Below are 23,551 nucleotides of genomic sequence, written 5' to 3' on the forward strand. Positions count from 1 at the left end.
AAATGGACCATACCTAAGGTGATTTTTGCAAGTTGGGATTTCTTCCATCTGCAATTTATATAATATATGGAGGAATTCTGTCCCTGATAAATATCCTTTTAGATTTCCTGCATTCCCCAATTTGGAGCAGAGGTTGGGGAATCTAGCGTACTAGATCTAGGAAAGAACAAGCTTACAGCATGGTTGGAAGAAAAGAGCGAATGCCACCGTCTGATCACCACACCAGCCTGATAGGATAAGAGTCCTGGAGCTCTCCTTTGGATAGGGTTGACCATGAAGTCTTAACCACCTAGATTAGCTTGGGGTCCTTTGTTAGCTTTGCATGAGGACTCAATCTTGACAAGACGTCACATGTCTGTTGGCTAAGGCTTAGAAGTGGCCATGGCTTGAGAGGTCTGTCTTCCAGTCTGGATTTGATATCAGCCAAGGGACTTTGGAGAGATGGTTTCTGAGCCTCCATTTCCTGAGCATCCAGAACCAGGACAGTAATAGTTCATGACTCACTTACCTTACACGATATGTGTGAAACAGTTTGAAAATTTTAAAATTCAGTTCATGGTGGCATATTTTTCTCTTTAAGGACCCCTCTTCCTCTTCCTCCTCCTCCTTTTCCTCCTCCTCCTTCTCCTCCTTTTTTACTATTATCATTTTTAACCTATCTCTATTTAGGCCCACTAGCAGTTAGGATGACTTGGTCCCATTTCTTTCTACTTTGGGGTATATTCTTAAATACTCCATTTCTCCTTTGAAGGGGCTGCCCCAGGGCTCTGCAGGGGAGAACCTTCCTCCTGGATCATTCCAGGGAAACATCCTGACTCAGGGTCTCACAATACCTGAGCACTGTGAGGGGTCCACAGCAGAAGTACCAGGGTCATGCCGGACCTAGATATCACCTTCCCCTTAGTGGACTCAACTTACTGAATCCGTTAACGTCCTGAGAACTGGAGGAGAAGCCTTCGTCATTGCGACTGGCGCTGAGCTTGGTGATGGGTTTGTCAGCAGAGGCCACAGGCCCCATCTCCCTCTGGGCTCCACTCTGTGTCTCCTTCTGCTTCTTGGCCAGCTTCCTTTGGGACATGTGCAAGGGAAAAAATCACAGTCAGATGGTGCCAGTTGAAATAAAGCATTGGAAAGATACATTACCCTCCTTCCCTGCCTGCCTTCCTCTACTCTCACGCTTGGCTTATTTTCCAGAAATCAAGCTAAGCCAGGCCCTCCACTGTCAAGGTGGAATAGAGCTAAGTCCTCCATAATAACTAGTAGATTCCATGCAATAGAAGCGTGAATGCATGCCGCCTTATCCAAACCATGCGCACAAAGTCAGTGAGACTTGTACGATGCCACCTCTGCTCTTCTTTAGAGGAGGAAGAGGCCAGGCTGGTCTTTCTGTTCTCATGCCTAGAGTTGGGCCTTTTTCAGAGACTGAGCTCATGAACAGCCCACCCACTAATGGTAGGTTGAAGAAGGGAATGGTGGTTGGGGGTGGTCAGGGTTGAGGTTAGTCTCATAGCTCAAAGGGAGAAAAGGAAAAGCTGAATTTGATGCATAGCTATGCCTGGAGGAACAGACCCTCAGAACCAGAAGGGCATTTATAATAATAATAGTGTAGGTCAATAGTTTTCAAACTTCGGTAAAAATTTGAGTCACCTGAGAAAAAGTACACAGAGGCTCAGGCTCATGAATGTAGGATAGAGCCTGGACCTCTGTATGGCCACCGAGTTCCCAGGTGATTCTAACACCAACCACCGGAGGGCAAAACTCTTGACTTTGACATCCGGCAGATGTTGGTTTGTATCCTACCTCTGCTGCCTGCCAGCTGCATGACCCAGGGCAAGCTCATTCATCTCTTTAAAACCTGAACCCTTCCTCTGTACACTGTGGCAAACTAACTTTACAGCATTGTAATAAGTGAGATGGTTCGTAAAACACACAGAGCACGGTGCCTGGCACATGGGGAGAATTTCATGCCTGGAAACTGCTGTTCTTATGAAGATCTGAGTTGCCTTTCAGTGTCTGGATTCCCTTTCCAACAGCCCCACCGTGGAATACCATCTCCCCCTGAATTATATCAAAGGATGGAGACTTTGATTCCTCACCAGGGAACTGAAAGGTTAAGGAGTTCTTCTTTTATGGATTAGAAATCTACCTCCCCTAAATTTTAACTGATAGGTATTAGATATTTCATTAGAAATCTAAAAATATGACTAATGCTTCTTGCATATAACAGCTATTCAAATATTTCTAAAAAGTCAACATGGTCTCTCTGGGTTTTCCCAACACATATGCATCTCAATGTTGTCATTCTATTCTAATCACATGAAAAGCTCTAGGTTAAACATTAAATATCTTGAGGATTAATTTTTCCAGGCCTATTTTTCACAGGACCTGGCATCAAATTCAATTGTGGTTATTCCTATATCCACGCAGAAAGAATAGGTGTCCAAAGAGGTCAGACTCGGTGCAAAACAGGGAATAATTTCCCAAGTTGAATCCATCTGCTCATAAAAATAGGGCATTTCAAGAGGTAATGATCTCCCAATGGGAGGTGGTATTCAAAGAAAGGATAAACCTAGATGCAAAAGTATTTTTAGAGCTCATACTATATCAACTCCAGTTTGGTAGTAAACTCCTTAAAACCTGGGTCCCTGATCTAAGTGTAGACAGCAGAGAATGACAGATGGCACACACACACACACACACACACACACACACATAGGGATGATTTGAGAAGCATCTATTTATAAAAAGGGTGACTGGCAAAAGTGGAAAGAATGCAGGGCACCCCAATATAAAAAGATTTACACACACACACACACACACACACAAAACACACAGGAGAGCTGTTTGTCACCTGTGGATCAGAAGAACAAGTAGAGGAAGCACAAGAAGAGAATTATAAAGGGGAGACACCTGGACAAGAGCCTTGGCTGTCTTTTGAGGGGTCCTGCCAGTGCTAGGTGACCTCTAGGAAGGAACCAGAGGCCAAGGTGTCCTGACTGCACCCAACCCTCTCCCTCTGATCCCACACAGCAGTTATCACTAGCTGAGCCCAATTATAAGGCAGAGATGGTAAAGCACCCCTTGGAGGGAGTCCCTGCAGAATGTGCTCTGGAAGCAGAAAGCAGAGCAGAGAAAGGTAGAGAGTGAATCCTGAGAATTCAGACCAAGAAGAGAAAAGCTTTTCCTTCCCCCATTTTGGCCATAATTTCAAGACAAATGCAGCCTACCATGGAATTCTTCATTTATTTAGTTTTTCAAAATTGGCCTGGGGAAAGAAGGGCACTCAAGAGTAGAAACACATTTTTTTTTTTTTTTTTTTTTGGTTGCAATGCTTTAGCCACAGGCACCCTGTTCTTCCCATGCAGCTATTCGGCAGACAGAAAAACAACCAGTGAATCACTGCATGGGAGGGCCCCTTCTCACCACCGGCAGACAATCAACAGGCAGGGCGCGCGCCAAGGAAAGAAAAGTGAGTAATTCTGCTCCTGATGACATTTCAAAATTTTATTCTTCATTTATTATCAAAAAGGAGTGTGTTTAAAAATGTATATGTGACCTTCTTAATCATAAATTTGAAAAGATATACAGCATATCCTTTGCCTCTATCTGAGCTCTGCTCACATTCCCCCAGCAGGAAATAAAAAAGAAAATCCGATAAGAGAATTAACTTTAAAACTATAAATGAGTATGTATCAGAGGCTTGGTATTTCCTCTGGGGCAGAGCTCCTAACCAATCTCATTCTATTCATGGTAAAATAATATGGAGAGGATTGTGTTGGGCACAAATCACTGGTTTCCAAAGGAATAATAATAACAAAAAGGTCTCACAGATTCTATGAAAAATGGCATTTTATAGAAATGTTTGGGTAGCTAGCATACCTATATTGAAAAAAATAAAAATCAGAGCCTCTCCGAAACATGTAGATATTTAAAAGTCAGAAAGCTGAGTTGTAAAACTTCAGACATGACATGTACATTAGTCAGATTTGCATTACTACAATGAAATACCTCAGATGATTAAGTTACAAAGAGGAAAGGTTTATTTCGGCTCATGGTTCTGAAGGCTCTTTCAGTGGCCCCATTGCTTTGAACCTTGAGCAGGAGAGGTTCGTCAGGGGATGCGGGTGGTGGAGCACACTGCTCAACTCACGAGCCAGGAAACAAAGAGAACAACTGGATGCGCCAAGATGCCCAAAGCCCATTAAAGGCACACCTCCAACCACCTAAGGATCTCTCGCCGGGTCCCACTCTTCAAGACCCACAGCACCTCCCAATACCACTGCCCTTGAATCCAAGCCTTTAACTCGTGGACCTTTAGGCCCAACCACAGCAGTGTCCTTCCTGTGCATTCCGCAGCTGACCACTCCTGCATGATCGAGGTGAGGAGAATGCTGCCCAGGGGCTTTGGCAGGAGGTGAACACAACTACAAGGTGGAAACGAAGTTCATAAAGAAGGCAAGGAAATCTAGCGTGAGGCACTATCTATTCCTTCGGAATCCAAAATTTAAACATTAAACATGCTGTCAGATAGACGAATGGATAAAAAAAAATGTGGCATTTATACACAATGGAGTATTACTCTGCATTAAAAAATGACAAAATCATAGAATTTGCAGGGAAATGGATGGTATTAGAGCAGATTATGCTAAGTGAAGCTAGCCAATCCCTAAAAAGCAAATGCCAAATGTTTTCTTTGATATAAGGAGAGTAACTAAGAACAGAGTTGGGAGGAAGAGCATGAGAAGAAGATTAACATTAAACAGGGGTGAGAGGTGGGAGGGAAAAGGAAAGAGAAGGGAAATTGCATGGAAATGGAAGGAGACCCTCATGGTTATTCAAAATTACATACAAGAGGAAGTGAGGGGAAAGGGAAAAAAACAAGGGGGAGAAATGAATTACAGTAGATGGGGTAGAGAGAGAAGATGGGAGGGGAGGGGAGGGGGGATAGTAGAGGATAGGAAAGGCAGCAGAATACATCAGACACTAGTATAGCAATATGTAAAACAGTGAATGTGTAACTGATGTGATGCTGCAATCTGTATACGAGGTAAAAATGGGAGTTCATAACCCACTTGAATCAAAGTGTGAAATATGATATGTCAAGAACTATGTAATGTTTTGAACAACCAACAATAAAAATTAAAGGAAAAAAAAAAATAAAACCAATTCAAAAAAAAAAAATGCTGTCAGTAACACAGGAAAATTGATATTCATTCCCAGTACCAAAAAGAGTTTAATTTATCCTACTTCTCTTTTTTTTCCCTTCAAAGAGAGAAGAAAACCCAAACCTGTGAATAGGGTATACAAGACCCTAAAACTACATTGTAGACTTCAACTTAGGCTTCTGTTCCACACATACCTCCTTTTAGGACACATCAACTACCCCCCCCCCCCGGCACACACCCAATACTCAGTACAATTATTCCTTCCTGAATCCCCTTCTTTTCTAGGGACCAACTCTTCCTCATCCTCCAAGTCTCAGTGTTATTCAAATGTCAGATCTCTTTTGGGCTTTGCCCTGCTCCTCTCTAATAGAATTGTAATTTCCTGCTCTTGGCTGACTCATCCATTGAGCAAATATTTATTGAGCATGTATGTGTATCAGTCTCTGTTAGACATTAAAAAGATCATATATTCTTGACCTTGACCCTCACGGAACCCAGAGACTAACAGCAACAACAGGCATTGGACAGATAATGGAGAAGGCCAGGAAGAAATATCTGATGCTCTGAGAGAGCTCAGACATAATTGGGACCTGACAGGACATCAGGGAGTCTTAGGTGCGTGTCAGCTGAGCACTCTATTCAAGTTACAGTAATTCCCACTCTTTCACCCACTTGGGCCAGGACCACTTGGGAGAAGGGCTTTTGACTCTTTGCACCTACTCCAGTTTCTTGCTAGGTGTCTGGCATATAGCCAGTGTTCAATAGATTTGTTGCACAGATTTATATTTAAAAGCCTATGATTTGAAGTGCAGAGGATTGCCATACTGCTCTGGACACAAATTATAACCACTTAAAAAGCAGATACGTGCAAGGAAAGAAAAGGGGAAAAAAAAACTACATAAAAATCAGTTTGTACCCTGGGATATTGTTACCTAGGAATACTTTTGGTTAATAACTTAGCATTTTCTTCTGGGAATGTTTGCAGAATTAATGGAATGTTCACCGATGTCAGAATTTCCACCTCCTCCCCGGCCTACAGAATATCCATAGGTATAAAATGCTGAAAAAAAATCCTCATAAAGTGATCACACAACTCATGGGATGATCGGATGGACTCCTCAGGACCTTCGAGACTCAAGCACTTATTATCACCTTCTGAACTTGGAATTTGTTCTCTAGCTGCTCTGAGATTCTGTGGGTCACACCATTTCACCAGTAGGGGGTACCAAAAGCTGGTAAAAAGCGAACATGCACAAGCCTATTTATTCCTCTGCAGGAACATTTCCAGAGCCGAAGGATGTTTTAAGACATAGCAATCCAAAGTTTACTGCTCCTGACAGGTGGGGACGATGGGACGTGGCGGCAGCTCTTGGCATTCTCCCCTTTCATGGATTGCTCTGGGGCTTCTTTGACCTCTGCTTGTTAGCTGAGCAAGGGGCAGGAGGCAGAGGGTGTGCCCCGGTGGACCCTGAGTCCTGTGATTTATTCTGAGCATCGCTTTTCACAGGGGATCAGGCAGGTGGAATGGCTTAGGGGAGAGGAATGAAGGGCTGAGAAGTGTCCTGAAATCACACTGTAAGAGGAGGCGTCTGAAACGTTGAAGGGTATTTCTCACGGAGGTAATACTGGGGGAAGTTCTCATCCCACATCTGGCTGTGTGGCCCCAGGGGGCAGAATTAGGACCAGGTTGGCTTGACACAGGTAGGAATTTCTAGCGATATTCAACTACCTTGGATCATTTTGAAAGTGCCTAACATTCGAATAGCCCTTCCCAACTTTAAAAATTTTTTTTTTTTCTTTTGTAATTTTCTCTTCACCTTTTAAGGCCCAATTGAAATTCCCCTTTCTCTTCCCTGTCTTCATCTCTTCCAAAAAGTTCGTATTTTTCCTTCTTCTTGCTGATTCATTTGTTGGACAGATAGTAAATGGATACCTACTGTGCCCCAGTGGACGTCAGAAGGAGACCCTCATGGGAGAAGCCAGGCGTGAGTCCTGCCCTGTTCAGCCTTTTGGAAGTATTGGGCCCCTTGTCTTTGGAGGAATTCAAGTAGAGAACAGAGAACTATTTGGAAAAGAGGTAGAGGGGGATTCCAGCATCCAGATTCTGAAAATCCCTCAAACCTGTTCTGGGCCAGGAACGAGAGGACCCAGCAGGTTGGAGGGAGTCCTGGGGTTCTGCCCAAGGTTTCTCCCTAGAAGAGAACAGCCATGCCCACTTTCCTGGGGAGACATGGATCAGGCAGTCTCCTCCCTCCTGGCCCTTCCTCTGTCTCATCCTCCACTGGCATCTCCAGACAGACTTTCTTGGGAAACGGGGAAGACTTGAACCTGGAGCCAGGGAGGCATCTCATCCCAGAGGAGGCGGACAAAGCAAACATACAACTGTGGCTCCTCCCCTTTCAGCAGGAGGCCTGTGTGCTCCGTAGCCAGGATGATCTGTGCCGACATGAGTGGATTCTAGCTGCAGTTACACATCACAACGGGAAAGGAACTGCGCCATCCCTTCACCTTACAGAAGAAGAAACTGAGGCCTGGACAAGGAAGCACTTACCAAGGCACACAGTACGGGGGGGTGGGGGGAGCCCCAGGACCATGCTCTGCTTTGTGTCCTGCTTCTCAGAACAGCTGTTCCAGCACTAGAAGTGCACAATCAGTCCATGGTACACATGAATGTAGTCTCTTATAAACACAGTAAAACCTCATTAACCCCAACCCCACGAACTCAGAATCACTGTAATTGAAGCAGAGGTTGCGGGGCTATGTCAGGTCAGGGTCAATGCTTGAATGAGAATATGGACCTGTGCAGGGCCTAAAGGAACACACACCACTTTCCTTAGAGGAGGCTGGGTGGTACAGCAGTTGACACATGGGTTTGGGTGCCAGAAAGCCTGGCACTAACCCTGGCTCCGTATAGACTGGTTGTGGGAGCTCCTGCAAGTTACTCGTCCCTCTCCATGTCAGTTTCCTCCTAACTGTGGGACACAGGTGATGGCAGAACTTCCCTTGAGGTGGCTGCAAGGATTCAAAGGTATCTTGCTAGCAAAATACTTTGCCCAAGGCATGCACATCTGATATGACGGTCTTTTCAATCTCAGACATTGCCACTTTAATTTATATGACCTCATTATTTAACATGAATCCTTTAAGGTGGATGACCTGCAGGACTTTTCTCCCAAACAATCTTTTGTAGACATGCCTCTCGACCTTGGCTGTACAAGTCAAGTGTGCAGGTCACAAATGACTGATGAGATTCTAATTAATTTAATTGGTCTGGGGTGTGGCCTGGCTTTTAGAAGTTCCCCAGGTGATTATAATCAGTCACAAGCCTGAGCACCATTGACATAGAACAGTGGTTCTCCAAGTGTAGGCCCTGGACCAACAACACCATCTTTACTTAGGAACATATTAGCAACGCAATTGCAATTTCATGGGCCCCATCCATCCTTGGTCCACGGAATCAGAAACTCCAGGTGATCGATAGGCTTTGCGGGCAATTTTCTAATGCATCCCAAATTTGGGATGGACTCACTCTTCAGCTGGTCTGAATGAGTGAAGAATCTTAATCAGGCTTCATTAATGAAAATATAACACCAGAAGGTCGCATGGGTGCCAGGCTCAGAGCTCCAACTATCTCACCAAATTAGCATCATGGACCACAGCAAGAACGGATGCTTTTTAAATGACTCCTGTAGGTTGAACTCTGTCCCTCCCCACTACCTTCCTGCAAAAGATAAGTCAAAGTTCTAATCCCTGGTACATGTGAGGGTAAACTTATTTGGAAATAGCGCCTGTGCAGACGTAGCCAAGTTAAGAGGAGCTTATTAGGGTCTGAAGAGAAGTTTGGATAGAGAAGACCATGTGACAATAATGGCAGAGATATGAGATATACAGCTGCAAGCCAAGGAACACCAAGATTGACAGCCACCTTAGAGGCTAGGATGGGGTAGCAGATTCTACCCTGAGTGTCAGAGGGAGCAGGACTCTCCCACCCCAGCCTTGACTTGGGACTTCTGGTCTCCAGGGAGAAAATGCACTTCAGTTGTTTTAAGCCACCCAGTTTGTGGTACTTTGTTATATAGCAGCCTGAGGAAACTAGAGCCATGTCAATACATCATAATTATTTCATTTATTTAATAAACATTTACAGAGCACTTCCCCCATGTCAGGCACGATTTAAAGCTTTTACAAACACAATGTAGGCAGTGCTTTAATTCTAATAACTCCATGAGGTCACAGCAGTGCTGTCACCATTTCACAGATGATGGAATGAGGCAGAGAGAGTGAAAGTGACTCACAGAAAGTCACCGAGGCTCCCAGAAGCAGAGCTGGGGTTCAAACCCAGGCAGTCAAGCTTCTGAATGTTCTGTAAGATTCCTTGTCATGTCACACTCAGCCAAACATCCACAATACATCCAATAGTGTTCCAAAGTTTTCTCAGCTGACTCCCTCCCCTCTCCCAGGCAAGCGCGCGCGCACACACACACACACACACACACACACACACACACAATTGCAGGGAGCTCACGTTTATGACCACAAAGTATCCTGTCTGCTCACTGCTTCTGTTGGGTACCCATTCTGGGACAGAGCTGTGGGTCCTTTTCCTTCTACCTCTGTACCCCTAGACCTCTAGCTTGGGGCTTCTCTGTGCACCCCCCATAATGGCAAAGTTATAGAAACAGCTGCAGCAAATCTTATCACAACTGAATGAAGGGCCAGAGGACCTTTGTCACCACCAATCACCTCCATCACTCTGCCCATACCTGTGCCTCTGCCTCTCTGTCTCTGCCTCTCTCCTTCTTGCCTGGATGTATTCTCCTACATAGCATGCTCTTTCCCTTAAGGGCCTAGTAGATGCTACTGGACAGGCTCTGGAGCTGGCAGGGGATTCAGCATAGCAGAGGGCTATGACAGACAGAGGCTCTTCTCCCACAGGTCACATGGCCACGCTGCTCCTGGGGCCCGGAAGCAGAGCCTAGTGGGAAGGGCCCAGAATCTGTGGTTCAGAAAGAGGGAGCTGCCCTGAGCATCTCAAGGCCACCGAGCTCTGAACCCTGGGCTAAGACAGACAGCCTCTCTGCTCTTAGTCCTCTGGAAATACCACTGATTCTGGCCCTGGACTGATTTGGATCTCACGAGCTCTGTGTTCATGATCAAGTCTCCATCTCTGAGGTTGCAGGATTCAGTCTCGTCATTGAGAGAATGGAACTTGACACAGCCCAGTCCAGAGATTTACTGTGATGATTGGAAATAATAAGTGATGATTCCCCAGCATGGTCTTTGACATACAAAGCTGCTCGACACATGTAGTTCTGTCTTCCTCACCACAGCAGTCTGCATCGCTTTTCCTTGCCTTAATTTTGACTTGAGTTTTGGGTTTGACCTGCTTTCCGACAGGAACACTCAGGGAACCAAAGTAAGTGATTTTTCTCCCTGTGCCCCCAGCCCCCTTGCTCCATCCACACTTGAGCTTATGATCATGAGCTAAACCAGACAGCTGAGCAGATGTTTTCCTCCTAGTGATGCTTGGACACTTGATTTCAGGTCAAGGTATGGAATCTTGGATTATTGGGGCTGGAAAGGTCTCTGGGGTCTTCCAAGTCATCCTCCCACCCTAGCTGGACACCCCTGAAACACACCCAGCCAGAAGATTGCCAGTCCTTGACTGGCCAATTCTACACCAGGAACTCTCTGCAGGCAGCCCAACCCAGGAGTGCAGTTCCCTCTATGGAGATGGACCTAATACATATTAGTTCATATTCTTGTTTACTCTACGACCTAGTTAAGCACTGGGCACAATACTGTAAGAGCTTTAAACATGTGTATTGAATGAATGAGCAAGTGAGTGACACTTTAATTCCTTTATTGTTCCTCTGCCCCATATTTGAGCTTCCCCGTGGCTTTGATTCAACCCTTTACATCTCCTTCTGCACAAAGCACTTGAACAGATCCTCCTTGCTGTTCTACACGATCACTTTCTTCTGCAGAGGGTGTGTAGCCATGACTGACCAAGTTGAGCATGCATCAGAATCACCTAGAGGGGTTGTTGAAACTGGGATCACTGGGCTCCAACCACCATTTCCCATTGAGGAAAGCTAGGATAAGACTAGGACATGTGTATATCCACCTTCTTAGTTGATGCCGGACACTCTACTTTAAGAATGCAGGTCTGTGGAGCCTCAGCCCTGGCACCAGAAAGGAACACATCCCTCTGTGCTGTTTTTTTCTTCACCTGAAACCTTCCTTCCATCCTAATCCAATCCACTCTTCCTAAAGTTTCTTAGCACCATAGGTGCCATTTAATCCAGGATCCTATTTTCCTGGGACTTTATCCTAAGTAAATGATAAAGCAATATACATATGTCATGCAGGAAAGGCTGGAAATGCATCAGATACACAAGAGTCTCAACTTAGGCACTTGATATTGTGCACAAGATAATTCTTTGTTATATGTAGGTTGGGAGCTGACCTGTGCACTGCAGAATTTTTCGTAGCATTCTTGACTTCTATCCACCAGGTGCAAGGTGTTCCCACCACTCCCAGGAGTGGCATCCTACCACTAGTATATACATACAAATGTCATAGTTTAACATTTCATAGACACTTTCATGTGGTTAGTACCTTGAAACCAGCTCCAGTCTTAATCATACCACCACAAGGTGGTGATTCTTTCTTTCTTTTTATATAGATAAAAAAAAAAAATCTGAAGCCCAGGGGCCTTAACCCTAAACTCATAAAACAGGTAAAGGGAACAGGTGGGATTTGAGCCCTGTTCTTCAGTCTACAGAGCCCACTTTCTCCCTCACCCTCCTCTGGTGCTTCTCTTTAATAGCAAACGATCAGTTACAGCCTCGTAAATGTCTAACAATAGGGAGCCAGCTCAGTAAATTATAGTGCATCCCCTGGATGGAATATTATGCAGCTATTAAAATGATGGAGAGCCATTAAAAATGAAAACTATATTACAACATGGAAAAAAATGTGATCTGGATTACATTATGTTAAAAAAGCTGGAAAATAAAATTGTGTCTACATTGTGATTACAACTAGGAGGCAGAGCATCTATGTGTGGATGGCTGATATGTTCGATTGAGGAGATTAAGCACCATTTTCCTTTCTTCTTTGATATCCATTATAGTTATCAGAATGTCTTCGTGAATCTTATTTCTAAGTAGTAGCAGAGAAAAAGATGAACTTTAAAGTTTGTCACAGGTCCATTTGGATTATTGGAACTCAAGCTTCTCTGAGCCCTTTGCGTGTGGCAAGGGATTGATACACCTTGCTTCCTCCAAATAGTACTGCTATGTGTGTGGCATTGACCATCTTCCTCTAAGCACAATAAGCTGGAAGTGCAGAAGAAAACAGCTCTGAAGGCATCAGTGTGGATTGCTGGGGGAGCCAGAGCTATTAGCAAAATCCAGTCTTAGAGTAGTAGACCTGTGTGTCTGTCAAAGGTACTGAGCAGCGCACCGGCCTCATGCATTATGTATCAAGAGTGGCCTGGCACCCTGGCCCGGCCGTGCGGGAGAAGTCTTGCAAAAGGAACATCTGATGAACTGATTGGAATGTCAAAATGTCATTAAGGATAAATTAATGGATGTGTTACTTTGGCTGTAAGAGGCAGTGCCAGCAAGACATCAGGCAGCCGGCGGGCTGTTCTCCAGCCCAAGACAGACGGCGTTGGCAATGGAGATTCATGGTCTTGTTGCGTTGTGAGGTGCTTTGCAGGGAGAAGAATAAACAGAAATGCTCCAGCACTTAAGCGCCGTAAAATCACAAGCATGAGATAAATTAATTAGTGTACACTAGGAAGGCGGCTGGTCTGTCTGCACTCCTGGGGAAAGCTAGAATGGATGGCACTGGGTTAGAGATGACGGGTCCCAACACCAGCCTCCAAAGAAAGCAATTGAATTTAATGGGCAATCATAAACTGAAGCTGATGGAAAGATAAGTCTGCTCTGCATTTGTCTTTACAGAAATACTATTTCAATCTACTGCTTCAAGATCTTTGTGTCTGGGGGTCCAATAACATAGGAAACTGAGCAATCCTAGGAACTGGTCCTGCTTCTAATGCCACAGAGGGTGGATTATAGTACCTCAACACAGGAGTCACTCTTGGGGATACCTGATTTCTCCTGTGCCATCCTGGCTGGGGTGGTTTATCTTCCTGGGATGGGAGGCTTGCCTCCTTATAGCCAGCATGTTCTAGCCTTAGATCAGCATGGTCAGAAAGTTCTTTAGGCTTCCCTAGCATCTTCCTCCTGGCAACAAAAATAACTAATGTCTATTGAGCACTTGCTAGGGGTTTCTGGCCAAGTTACAACTTTGTATCATCTCCACTTTGTAGTGTAGGAAAATGAAGATCAGAGAGAGTGAGAGACAAGCCCAAGAACACACAGCTAGTATGTGGCAGGGTCAAGATCCAAAGCCAGGTCTGCTGAGGGCTTGATGATTTAACCACCACATGGATCTAAGACCTTTTAACTCCACTCAATGAATGGACCAACACGGAGTTTGAAAGGACAAGATAGATGGAACCTCACCCTGGACCCTTTGCTAAGCAGTTGGCCTGGCTCACCTAACCTATCTTTCATGCAACAGCCCTTTCCACAGAGGTAAGTTATGACAGCCCTGCTTTTCTTTCCTTCTCTTTTATTTATAAAATGACACAGAAGAAAAGAAACATTCAGATAGAAGTCCACCCAAACATGCAAAGAATATACACACCGAAAACTAAGAGAAAGGTTAAAAAAAAAAAAAAATCAAGGGAGATCCACAGGAACGAAGAGACACACCATGTTCCCAGGATAAGTGGGAACATTGCTAAGTGGTCAGTTCTTACCAGACAGATCTACAGACACAATGCAACAGCAATCAAAGCCCAGCAGGATTTCTTGCATCAAGCTGAAAAGACATTGTGCATTTATTCTAAAGAGGGGTAAGGGAAGCTCCCAAACCTCAACTGTCCTCAACTTAATTTATCAAGTTAAATATCTTCCTTATTCAGCTACTGGTTTCTTGTTGCTGCTGTTTTTGGTACCAGGGATTGAACCCAGGGGTGCTTAACCACTGAGCCACATCCCCAGCCCTTTTGGTATTTTATTTAGAGACAGGGTCTCACTAAGTTGCTCAGGGCCTTGCTAAGTTGCCGAAACTGGCTTTGAACTCGCACTCCTCCTGCCTCAGCTTCCTGAGTCCCTGAGATTAAAGGCCTGTGCCATCTAGCCCGGCCTACCCAGCTACTTTTAAAAAGAGTATTTCTCTGTAGTCTGGTATAGCTGATTTGAATAAAAAGTCTATCTGGGAACAACCCTTTATACAAGTCATTATAAACACAAATGTGCTAGGAGACAAAAGTTTATTCAATAAACTTAAAAGTGGGATTCACAGGCCTATTTTTTTTTATTTTTTATTTTATTTTTTTTGGTGGACACAACATCTTTATTTTATTTTTATGAGGTGCTGAGGATCAACCCAGCGCCCTGTGCATGCCAGGCAAGCGCGCTATAGCTTGAGCCACATCCCCAGCCTGGATTCACAGGCCTATTTGAAAAACAACCACAAAAGCAGTTTCAACCTTAGCCTCTCTTTAATCTTCTTATTTCTCCACTGCAGATTATAAATTTTGTACCAATTGTACAAAGGTGAATAATTTTGTTCCCTTTCTACACTTGAGTGTATTTGAAGCAATGGAGTGTGTGGTATGTGGACTTGTTCTCCTGTTGCTTTTGCTGTTGTAATTTGGAGCAGTGGTTATAAACTTTCAGGTCAGGGCCAACTTTGGACCCTATTCATTGTCTGTTCCACCCGGCTCAGACCTATAGAATGCCTCTCTGTCTGGCAGAGGCTACGGGTCTCATCAGTTTTGCTACCATGTAGAGCTAAGTAGCTTCTTTCAGAACCTTGCCACACCCATCTCCTAATTACTGAAAAGGACTCAGCACTGGTAATTGGAACCTCTTGTTTCATGGGCTTATTTTTTCATATAGCCTGTGCGAGGGACAATTGGTGAGCCTTTTTCCCCCTTAAATTTAAAATCATATATTCTCATTGCATTAACTCAAAGATTTCATGAGATACCTATGTGAAAGTACTCTATGAAGAATACAAAATGCAAGTAGACATAATAATATAAAATAAAAATACACTAATACATACAATGTCTTTCATACCTACTCTGCACCAGACAAGAGAACCAGGTGCTGCATATGTACCACATTTCTTTATCCAGTCATCAGTAGACTTAAATGTCGCACCATGTACGTGTCTATTGACACAATGCATTGTACCCCATTAATATGCACAATTTTTATGCTTTTGCATATCAGTTAAAATATATTTACTTAATTATAAAAATTCAAAAAAAAATATCTTAAAGGAGAAGAACCAGTTACTGTGTGTGCGTTACCTTATGTGGTCCTCATCAGTCCCTGCAGAAACCTTGTTGTCACTATGCCCAATCTATAAATAAGGAGAGGCTCAGAGAAGTTATGTTAAAAAGTGGCACAGTCCAGGATTTGAACTCAAATCTGGTCCATGTTCTTTGTTTAACAATATTGTATCCAGGTACTGGGTATTGTTTTTCCTCACCATTCTGAGCTATGGCAACACTGCTGCTTAATCCCTTTAAGAAATGGGAGATGAGACTGCAGAATATTAATTTATTAAGCACATTTCCCCTTGCCCAGATGGATGGAACACAACTGCATGCTAACAGATTCTATGCATACACCCTGAATCAGCCATGGATCTCCTGGGGAAAAAAAAAAAAAGCCTTAGTCCCTACTTTTCCTGGCAGTTTTTCAGTAGAAAGTAAAGATAAGAAAAAAGAATAGTATGAAATCCTTTACCAAACAGATTTGAGGTTAGATTTTTCACCAAAAGTTCTTTCCTCATCCGGTAGATGCCCAAATGATAAATGGCATGGGAAGGAAGAATAAAATACAGTATAAAGACTCTTTCAGCTTTTCTCCACTTTTAAAAAGTGCACTACTGCTAAGGTGCTTTCCAAAATAAAGCAAACCTTCTTTAGTCTTGAGGCTCAATTTGGTTTATACTCTTAGTAAAACCATATTTTCACTCTTTGTAAAAATAAAAAAAATGGGGTTTTGACAGCACTAAGCTTTCCATCCTTTCACTTTAAAAACACAGGTGGTGGTAATACACCCACCAATTCCACCCTCTTGGAATGTTCTGCACAGGAGTTCAAAGCCATTGAGATGAAAAATTGCTCTGAAAATCAGCTCAGTCAAGTTTTTTTTTTTAAATTTTTATTTTCCTTTAAAAAGGAGACTTTATCAGTACGAGTATGGGGCTCTTTGAGGTTTCGGGGATGAAGAGATGCTTCTGAACAAAACTTTCCCAGGAGATTAATCATGGCTGAGGGGCTTTTTCTCCTTATAGAGGCACCAAGACCACTATGAGGAATGACTGCTGCTGCAAAAAATTGCATACTATTTAAATATGTACCTGGGGGCATTTTTGCCATTCATTAAATGACCTCAACATGGTTATGAACAGCATGAGAATAGACGGCCTGAATATCTAGAAAGGGACATGACGCTGTCTAAGAGCATCTTATATTCTGTGGACTTTGCCTTCTAAAATTGGGTTTCATCATCATGACCAAAGTCCTATCTGAGAAGCTGCTGGGACCCGATTCTCAACCAACGTCTGGGTTAAACGTCTGGACCAAGCCTTCATGCTGCTCCTCCAAATGCCCTTATTTTATGACCCTGGATTCCCAAGAGCTTCCAGACAGGTGGTTCTCAGCCATGCTGTCCTTAAGGAGACCTTGGGGAACTTCACAATGTCTAGGCACTGTCTGCCCAACTCCATCAGCTCTCTAGCCTTCTTCACAGGCTGTGAGTTGCATTCCCTCGCCCCCTGACTCTCCTCCCTCAACAAACACCAACTCATCCAAGCTCTGTCCCCAGGAAGGAGGCAGCACTTCCAATGGCCCAATTCAGAACTGAATGAGAACCCTACACCACTGCATTCTGAGAACTTCACCTTTTGAAAGGAAGGTGTTGGCGGCTACATCACAAGGAACAAACTTGTCCCCAGCACTTATAGTTGGAGATAGCTAAGGCCACCTTCTAACTGTCAACCTCAGCCCTATTTCTGCCCACTGATCTATGAAGTCTTCTTGCATAAAAATGATGTCGTCTACCCTTGTGGTTCTGTCCAGAATCACCCGTCAACTCTGATCTCTCTTGTTGATACCAGCAGGGATGGGTGCCGGGAGGACAGGTACCCTATTCAATTCAGGTGTGTAGGGGGGATTTGTAAAGTTGAAGAACAGCCGTCTCAAATGACCTGTTTTATTCTCTTTGATTCTTCCTTTCACCTCATTTCTGGTAGTTTCACTTGCTGTCCCCTCTCTCTGACACACCCAATCCCTGCTACTACTGCCCACAGAGTTCTACTATTTCATGAATATCATCTCCCCTACATATACTGTATTCTTTAATTTTTAAAGATAGTCCAATGAGTTAGGTATGATCTTTTCCATTTTATAGATGAGAAAACTGAAACACAAAGATGTTTGGGATTCACAGCTGTTAAGTAGTGAACGTAGGATTCAAATTTTCTTCCTCCCTTTTTCTTTTCCTCCCTACTCCATTCCTTTCCTCTTCTTCTTTTCTTTTCAAATTTGTTTCCGTCACATGCCACCAAACTAGTTATAAAAAATAAAAGTGTGTATGTGAATGTGTTTGAAGGTAGTGTGGTCAAGGAGAAAAGTAAGTGAACGTATTATTTCTTTAAGAAGTGCCTCTACTTTATACCAGAAAATTTACTGGGACCTTTAGCCCACAGGCTCTGTTCTCAAAGCAGATCCAGGGACTCCTCCTCTTTGTTTTCATGCATTTATAACATGATTTCATAACCATTTGTTGACATGTCCAAATCTCTCTTAAGTTGTGAGTTCCTTGAAACAAGAATATTTCTTATTAAATACTCAACACCTGGCTCAGTGCTTAGCACAAAGGAATTACTCAGTGAATGCTCATGAATGAATAGAATTCCACGTGAACACCAACGGTGCTCTAGCACTTCAGCCTTCTCACTCCCATTTTACAGATGAGAAATTGAGGTTGAGGTGGAGTCCAGGCACGCTCCAGAACATTGAGTCAGTGTGCCCAGGGCTCTTTTCTCCCCACATTATCATCTACCTAATAAGACCTTGCTGACTATGCCCAAGCCTTACCAGACAACTAGGTACTGAAGCACTGTGGAAGAGAGAAAGCACTACACACAAACAAGATGTAATTGTTATTGTCCTCATCAACATTGCAGGGCTTAACTAAAGCACTTCCTTCCATTAACAGCACAGTGCTGAAATACTTAGGCATTTCTAGTTTGCACAGCTCAGAATCCTGTCTTTGCTATAGACCTTCGATGCAAGAATCATCCCCACTTTGGGGTTGCATGCTGAAAGTGGGGCTTTCAGACTTTTGTCCCCAGAGACACATTGATAAGAAGCACTGTGGCTTAGCACTTCTGACCCTGGCCCTTTCCTGTGGCTGTTTCAGCAAAAGGTATTACTATGGGTTTTCTCAGGGTTGCACCTTGAACTCTGCCAGGGGAGAGGTATGTAGGAACATCCCCACGGACCTCATGCCTAGCACCAGCACAGGTGAGCAGTAAACACCTGTGAATAAATCCCTGCCCCAGGCAGGACTAGTTAGTTTAACTAATCATCAGGCATAAGGTGATGACTCCAACTGGTGGACATGCCAAGGGTCCACAGGCAACAGAGAGCATGCTCTGGGCGGGGAGACACAGAAATTCAACCCAACTTGTCTCCAGGGGCCAAAATGCAGAAAAGCCTGAAAATCAGACTCAGAGAGAGACAGTGACATGCAGGGTGTGTATCAGAGATGCTTCGCCCTCAGAAGGAAAGCGAGGCAAGGAAAGGCAAGGGAGGGAAAGGGAATGGGAGAATCCGAATAGGGATGTGGTGGCAGTGATGGCTTAAGCCAACCCCACGGCATGCCTTAGAGTTGGGGTGACTTTGACATCCTATTTGATCTGCTATTAGATGAACTTAGATGAGGCCACTTCAAAGAGCAAGTCCCGAGGGGGCCACTGGTCCAGAGCTGTCTTCCAGCAGCAGTGCTAGGAGGAAGCCCTTACCTCCTGGAGGGGATCTGAGTGGCACATCAGTGTCCTCCCCGGGCATTTTCCCGCTGACCACATTTCAGTCAGTCACTCCTGTCTGTCAGCAGAGAATCCCCCCCACTTTCACTTCTTCATAAAATTCGAGTACATTTGCAGAGGTGCAACCTTTAGAAGCACAGACAGACCTTTCTAAGCCGCAAGGCATCTTTAACACCGGATAGGTATTAAAACTTAAATTAGGCATAAACTTACAACAATCTTTTTCCACCTTTGGAGCAGAAACGCTCATTTGTATTTTCCCTGATTAAGGTGACAGAGCCTCTGACTTATAGATCTGCTCTGTTTGGTATTCATGACTGATGTGTTTAGACTTTAATCCAATAGAGTAAACTCTAAAGCATTCACTCAGTCACCATCGCTTTCCAAATCTATCTATGCATGATCTAGCCCAGTGCATTTCTATCTATCTCATGGTGATAGTGCTCATTAATTGTATGCATTTATAAAATGTGACGTGCAAGTACAAATTCAGTGTTTCTAAACCTGAAACCAGTATAAAACTACGAAACAGGTGATCTAAAAACCCGCCATCACCATACACCAAAATAAATGAAAAATGGATATTAACTAACTTCTAAAGAATGGAATAATATAAATCAATAAGAGATAAAACAAAATTGTCAGGATGTCAACCACATTCACCCACCATATATAGGTCATCCAATCAACACAGTCTCAAGATGCCAGATTTGTTCTAGGTACTGAGCTAGTCAATGGGAATGAAAGATGAGCAATACATAGTTCCTATCTACAAAAAGATAGACATGCAAATATTCAAAAGGTGGTATAGCATCATCTGAGAAGTTTCGTGAATGAATGAATCAAAGGGTGAATGAGTGAAAGATGAATACAGTAAGGTGTCAACCCCAGGGCTATGGATACCATCTATACAAATTTGAGAAGGCCATTATGGTAAGAGATAATGCTCCTTTTAAATAAAAAGATTGTGATTTTCTAGCAAAATAATAATCTATTTATTAAAATGCAGATTCTCAGGCCTCACTTTCAAAGGGACTGAGCCTGGGTAATTGGAGCTTGGGAATTAGGTTCTCACCCAAGTCCTTCCTTAGACTGAACAGCCACAGCGACAGAGAACTCTCTGTCCTGAACACATAATCCTGCCTTAGATGTTCACCTGCAGATGCTGCATCTGCTATTGGCACTTGGTAATTGATATGTATCCTCGTTAAATAGTTTTCTTCTCTCCTTATTTTTTCTTCATTTTTATTCAAAGATTTTGATGAATGACTGAAAATGATTTTGAGTGTCTCTTGATATAATTATTTTTAAATGCCTCTTTAAATATACTGAGGCAATGAAATCTGCTTTGTAACAGCTGATGATATGAAAAGGTAGATGCATTTGGGGACAGGAGGCAGTCTCTTACATTGCTTGAGGCCCTACTATGTGCTGGGTATTTTATAAATATTATGTCCGTGGAATCTTTGCAAGAATTCTGTATGTATATATTTTTTAAATCTTCATTTTACATGCTGGAAAGCTGAGATTCAGAAAAAAAGTGACATATCTTGTTCAGGTCACTCAGGTGCAAAATCAGGAGCAGAATTTGCCCTAATGGTACAGAAGTAAGAAAGGTATAGGGTCTAGAACTATGTAAAAAATTTATAGCATTTTTTTCCCTTTTCAAAGAAGAGCATCTCCCTGTGGACTTTGGCTGCGGTCTCCTGGTTATATTTTGATCCTTTATTTGTTTCATATATAATTCCCATACATTTCCTAAGTCCTGTGTGTGTTAGGAAGCACCCTCATGACTCAGGAACAACCTTAAGACACATCTTCTCCTGCCTACAATACAAATAACTGCTGTGAGAGGTCAGAGAAATGGGCCATGCACAGGTGCTGAGCATCAGTGGAGGCTTCTGGTAGGAGGTAGCTTTTGTTCTGAGCCTTGAAGAAAGATGCAGGATTTGAGTTTGCTAAAGTAGGGGAAAAGAAGAGCCATATGGGAAAATTCCAGGAGGACCATGCAGTAAGTAGTGTCTGCAAAGACTGGAACATGTGACAGTCTCCTACCTCTGGGACACTGGAACAAGGCATTTGTCCAAGGCTTAGTGAAGCAGTGATGTGCTCTCTCTCTCTCTCTGGACTGGAACAACTGGTAAACTGTTAGTGCTTTTTAAAGAACTCCTACACGAACATGTCTTTGTTCAATACAATTACTGTGCCCATCGCACACCTCAAAGGCAAATTAACCTGTGGACACACGCTGACTCTTAACATCCTTTTAAAAGGCAAACACTGAACAAAAGAAGTTGTTGGGAGCTGCTTTACTATAGAAAGGCAAAAAGGAACCCTGCAGAAGCAATTCTGTCTATTCCGAATGTGAGGAACAAAGACTTCTATTTATAAGATACCTACTGTGTGCCCGCCACCTTACACACACACTCTCCTGTTATCCCTTGCTAAAGAGCTGGGAAGTCACTGTTGTTATCACCATTTTGCAGAAGAAGAAACTGGGTCTCAAAGTAGTTCCATGATGGTTCAAGGTGAAAATAATCTGACAGGAGAGGCAAACCTAGAATTTTGGTCTAGGCCTGACATCAAAACCCATGATATTTCCCCTTCTGTGTGTATAGACCAGAGGGATGGGGAAGACTCCTTTCCTGAACTCTCCTATGTGCCGGGGTTCCCAGAGCTTTGCATGCACAGGTCTGCTTTTACTGGAACAATGATATCCTGGTAATTTGCATTCTTTTTGGCCAAAGCTTACTCCAGCTCTTTGGTTACCTCTGATGCAGCACCCCCAGGACTATCAGCTCCAACTTCCCTTAGCATGTTCCCTGTGCACAGTAATATCTGGGAGACCTGGACAGTTCTCAGTATGCAGAATTGCACCCAAGGTCTCCTTGCCATCCCAGAATAGGTGCCACTTCTTGTCCCTACCAAGGGAAATAAGGCTCTAAAGGCAGACAGAGTGGCATTTAGATATTGGCACTCTTGCAACCTGGCCAAGGAATCTCCAAGCACGTGGTCCAGGCAGGAGTCCCTCCATCCTCTGAAGAAGAAGGATTGGTGAGAAGTTTAGGGAGGGATTGAGGGTCATGTTGTCCTGGGTCCCAACTCTGGCCCTACTGCTTCCTGGATGTATAGATATATATTCAAACTATAGTCTTAATCTGTATATAAAATCAACACAATGACACATATCTTGCAGGACTTATTATAAGCATCAGATGAATGTGACATGTAGTTACATGATCGACAGTAATTCCTTTCAGCTTCTGCCCCTTTGTGAATTGGTACAGGGTTGACCTCATCCCCCTTTGTGTCTGTGACACCAAGCGCAGGAGGCAGCACACAGTAGAAGCTCAGAAAAGCAGGGAGAGGCTTGGATCTCAACTTCTCCCTACTCAAAAGTCTAGGACAAGGATGGGCAAACCACGACCTACAAGCCCAATCTGGCCCACTGTCTTTCTACTGTTGTTATGTTAAGTAGGTTTTATTGGAACATTACCACACTCATTCATGGACCTATTTTCTATGATTGCTTTCATGAGACAAAATGAAAGCTGAGTAGATGCAATGCCAAAAAAATTTTACTGTCTGGCTTCTTACAGAAAATGTTTGGGACTCCTGGTCTTGTGTATGGATCATTTCAGTACTTGGTGGCCTTTTTATTTTAGGGAAATAAAAATTCCTCCATTCCCCCTCTCCACTTATTGCATCTTCTCTCCTGGGTTTATTTATTTTTTCTTCTTAGTGCTTCCAATACGTCACTCGCTATTCATTTTTATTATATATGTTGTTTATTTTCTATGACTCACACTACAAAGCTCTGTGTGGGAGGAGGTTTTAATTTGTGCTGACTCCTAAATCCCTAGAACCTTGAACAGTACCAGGCGCATGGCGGGCACTCTGTGAATAGTTGTTGCATGTATAAACTCTGAGTTCTCTGAAGAGATTGGTCAGCCAAACAATGATGGAAACTTCCTCTTTCATGGAAGATTTTAGGGTTTGGGAGGGACCAGGTAGTCCCCAACCCCTTTGAGGAAGGAACTATTTTTCCGTGCTATAGAGGAACCATGGGGTTCCGCTGTCGTTTTCTGTTGTTAAGTCAGTACTTCTCAAACTTGAACTCTGGTTAAGTCAGTGCTACTCAAACTTTAATGTGAAAAGGACTCACTTGGGGATCTTGTCATTTTGCAGGTTTTAATTCAAGAGAGCTGAGCTGAGGTCTTAAA

The 23,551-nt window shown here is 43.4% G+C and overlaps 1 protein-coding gene across 2 annotated transcripts in view; it reads right to left on the bottom strand.

The window, feature by feature from the left end:
• Ptprt (protein tyrosine phosphatase receptor type T) overlaps positions 1–23,551 on the bottom strand; it is a 1,035,616-nt gene that overhangs the window by 119,256 nt on the left and 892,809 nt on the right. For both annotated transcript variants that reach the window (XM_076849097.1, XM_076849096.1), the window contains one exon: positions 919–1,067. In XM_076849097.1, the coding sequence (XP_076705212.1) occupies positions 919–1,067 (149 nt within the window). The remainder of the gene's footprint in view (positions 1–918; positions 1,068–23,551) is intronic.

Source organism: Callospermophilus lateralis, chromosome 3 (assembly GCF_048772815.1).
Source record: "Callospermophilus lateralis isolate mCalLat2 chromosome 3, mCalLat2.hap1, whole genome shotgun sequence".
NCBI lineage: Eukaryota > Metazoa > Chordata > Mammalia > Rodentia > Sciuridae > Callospermophilus > Callospermophilus lateralis.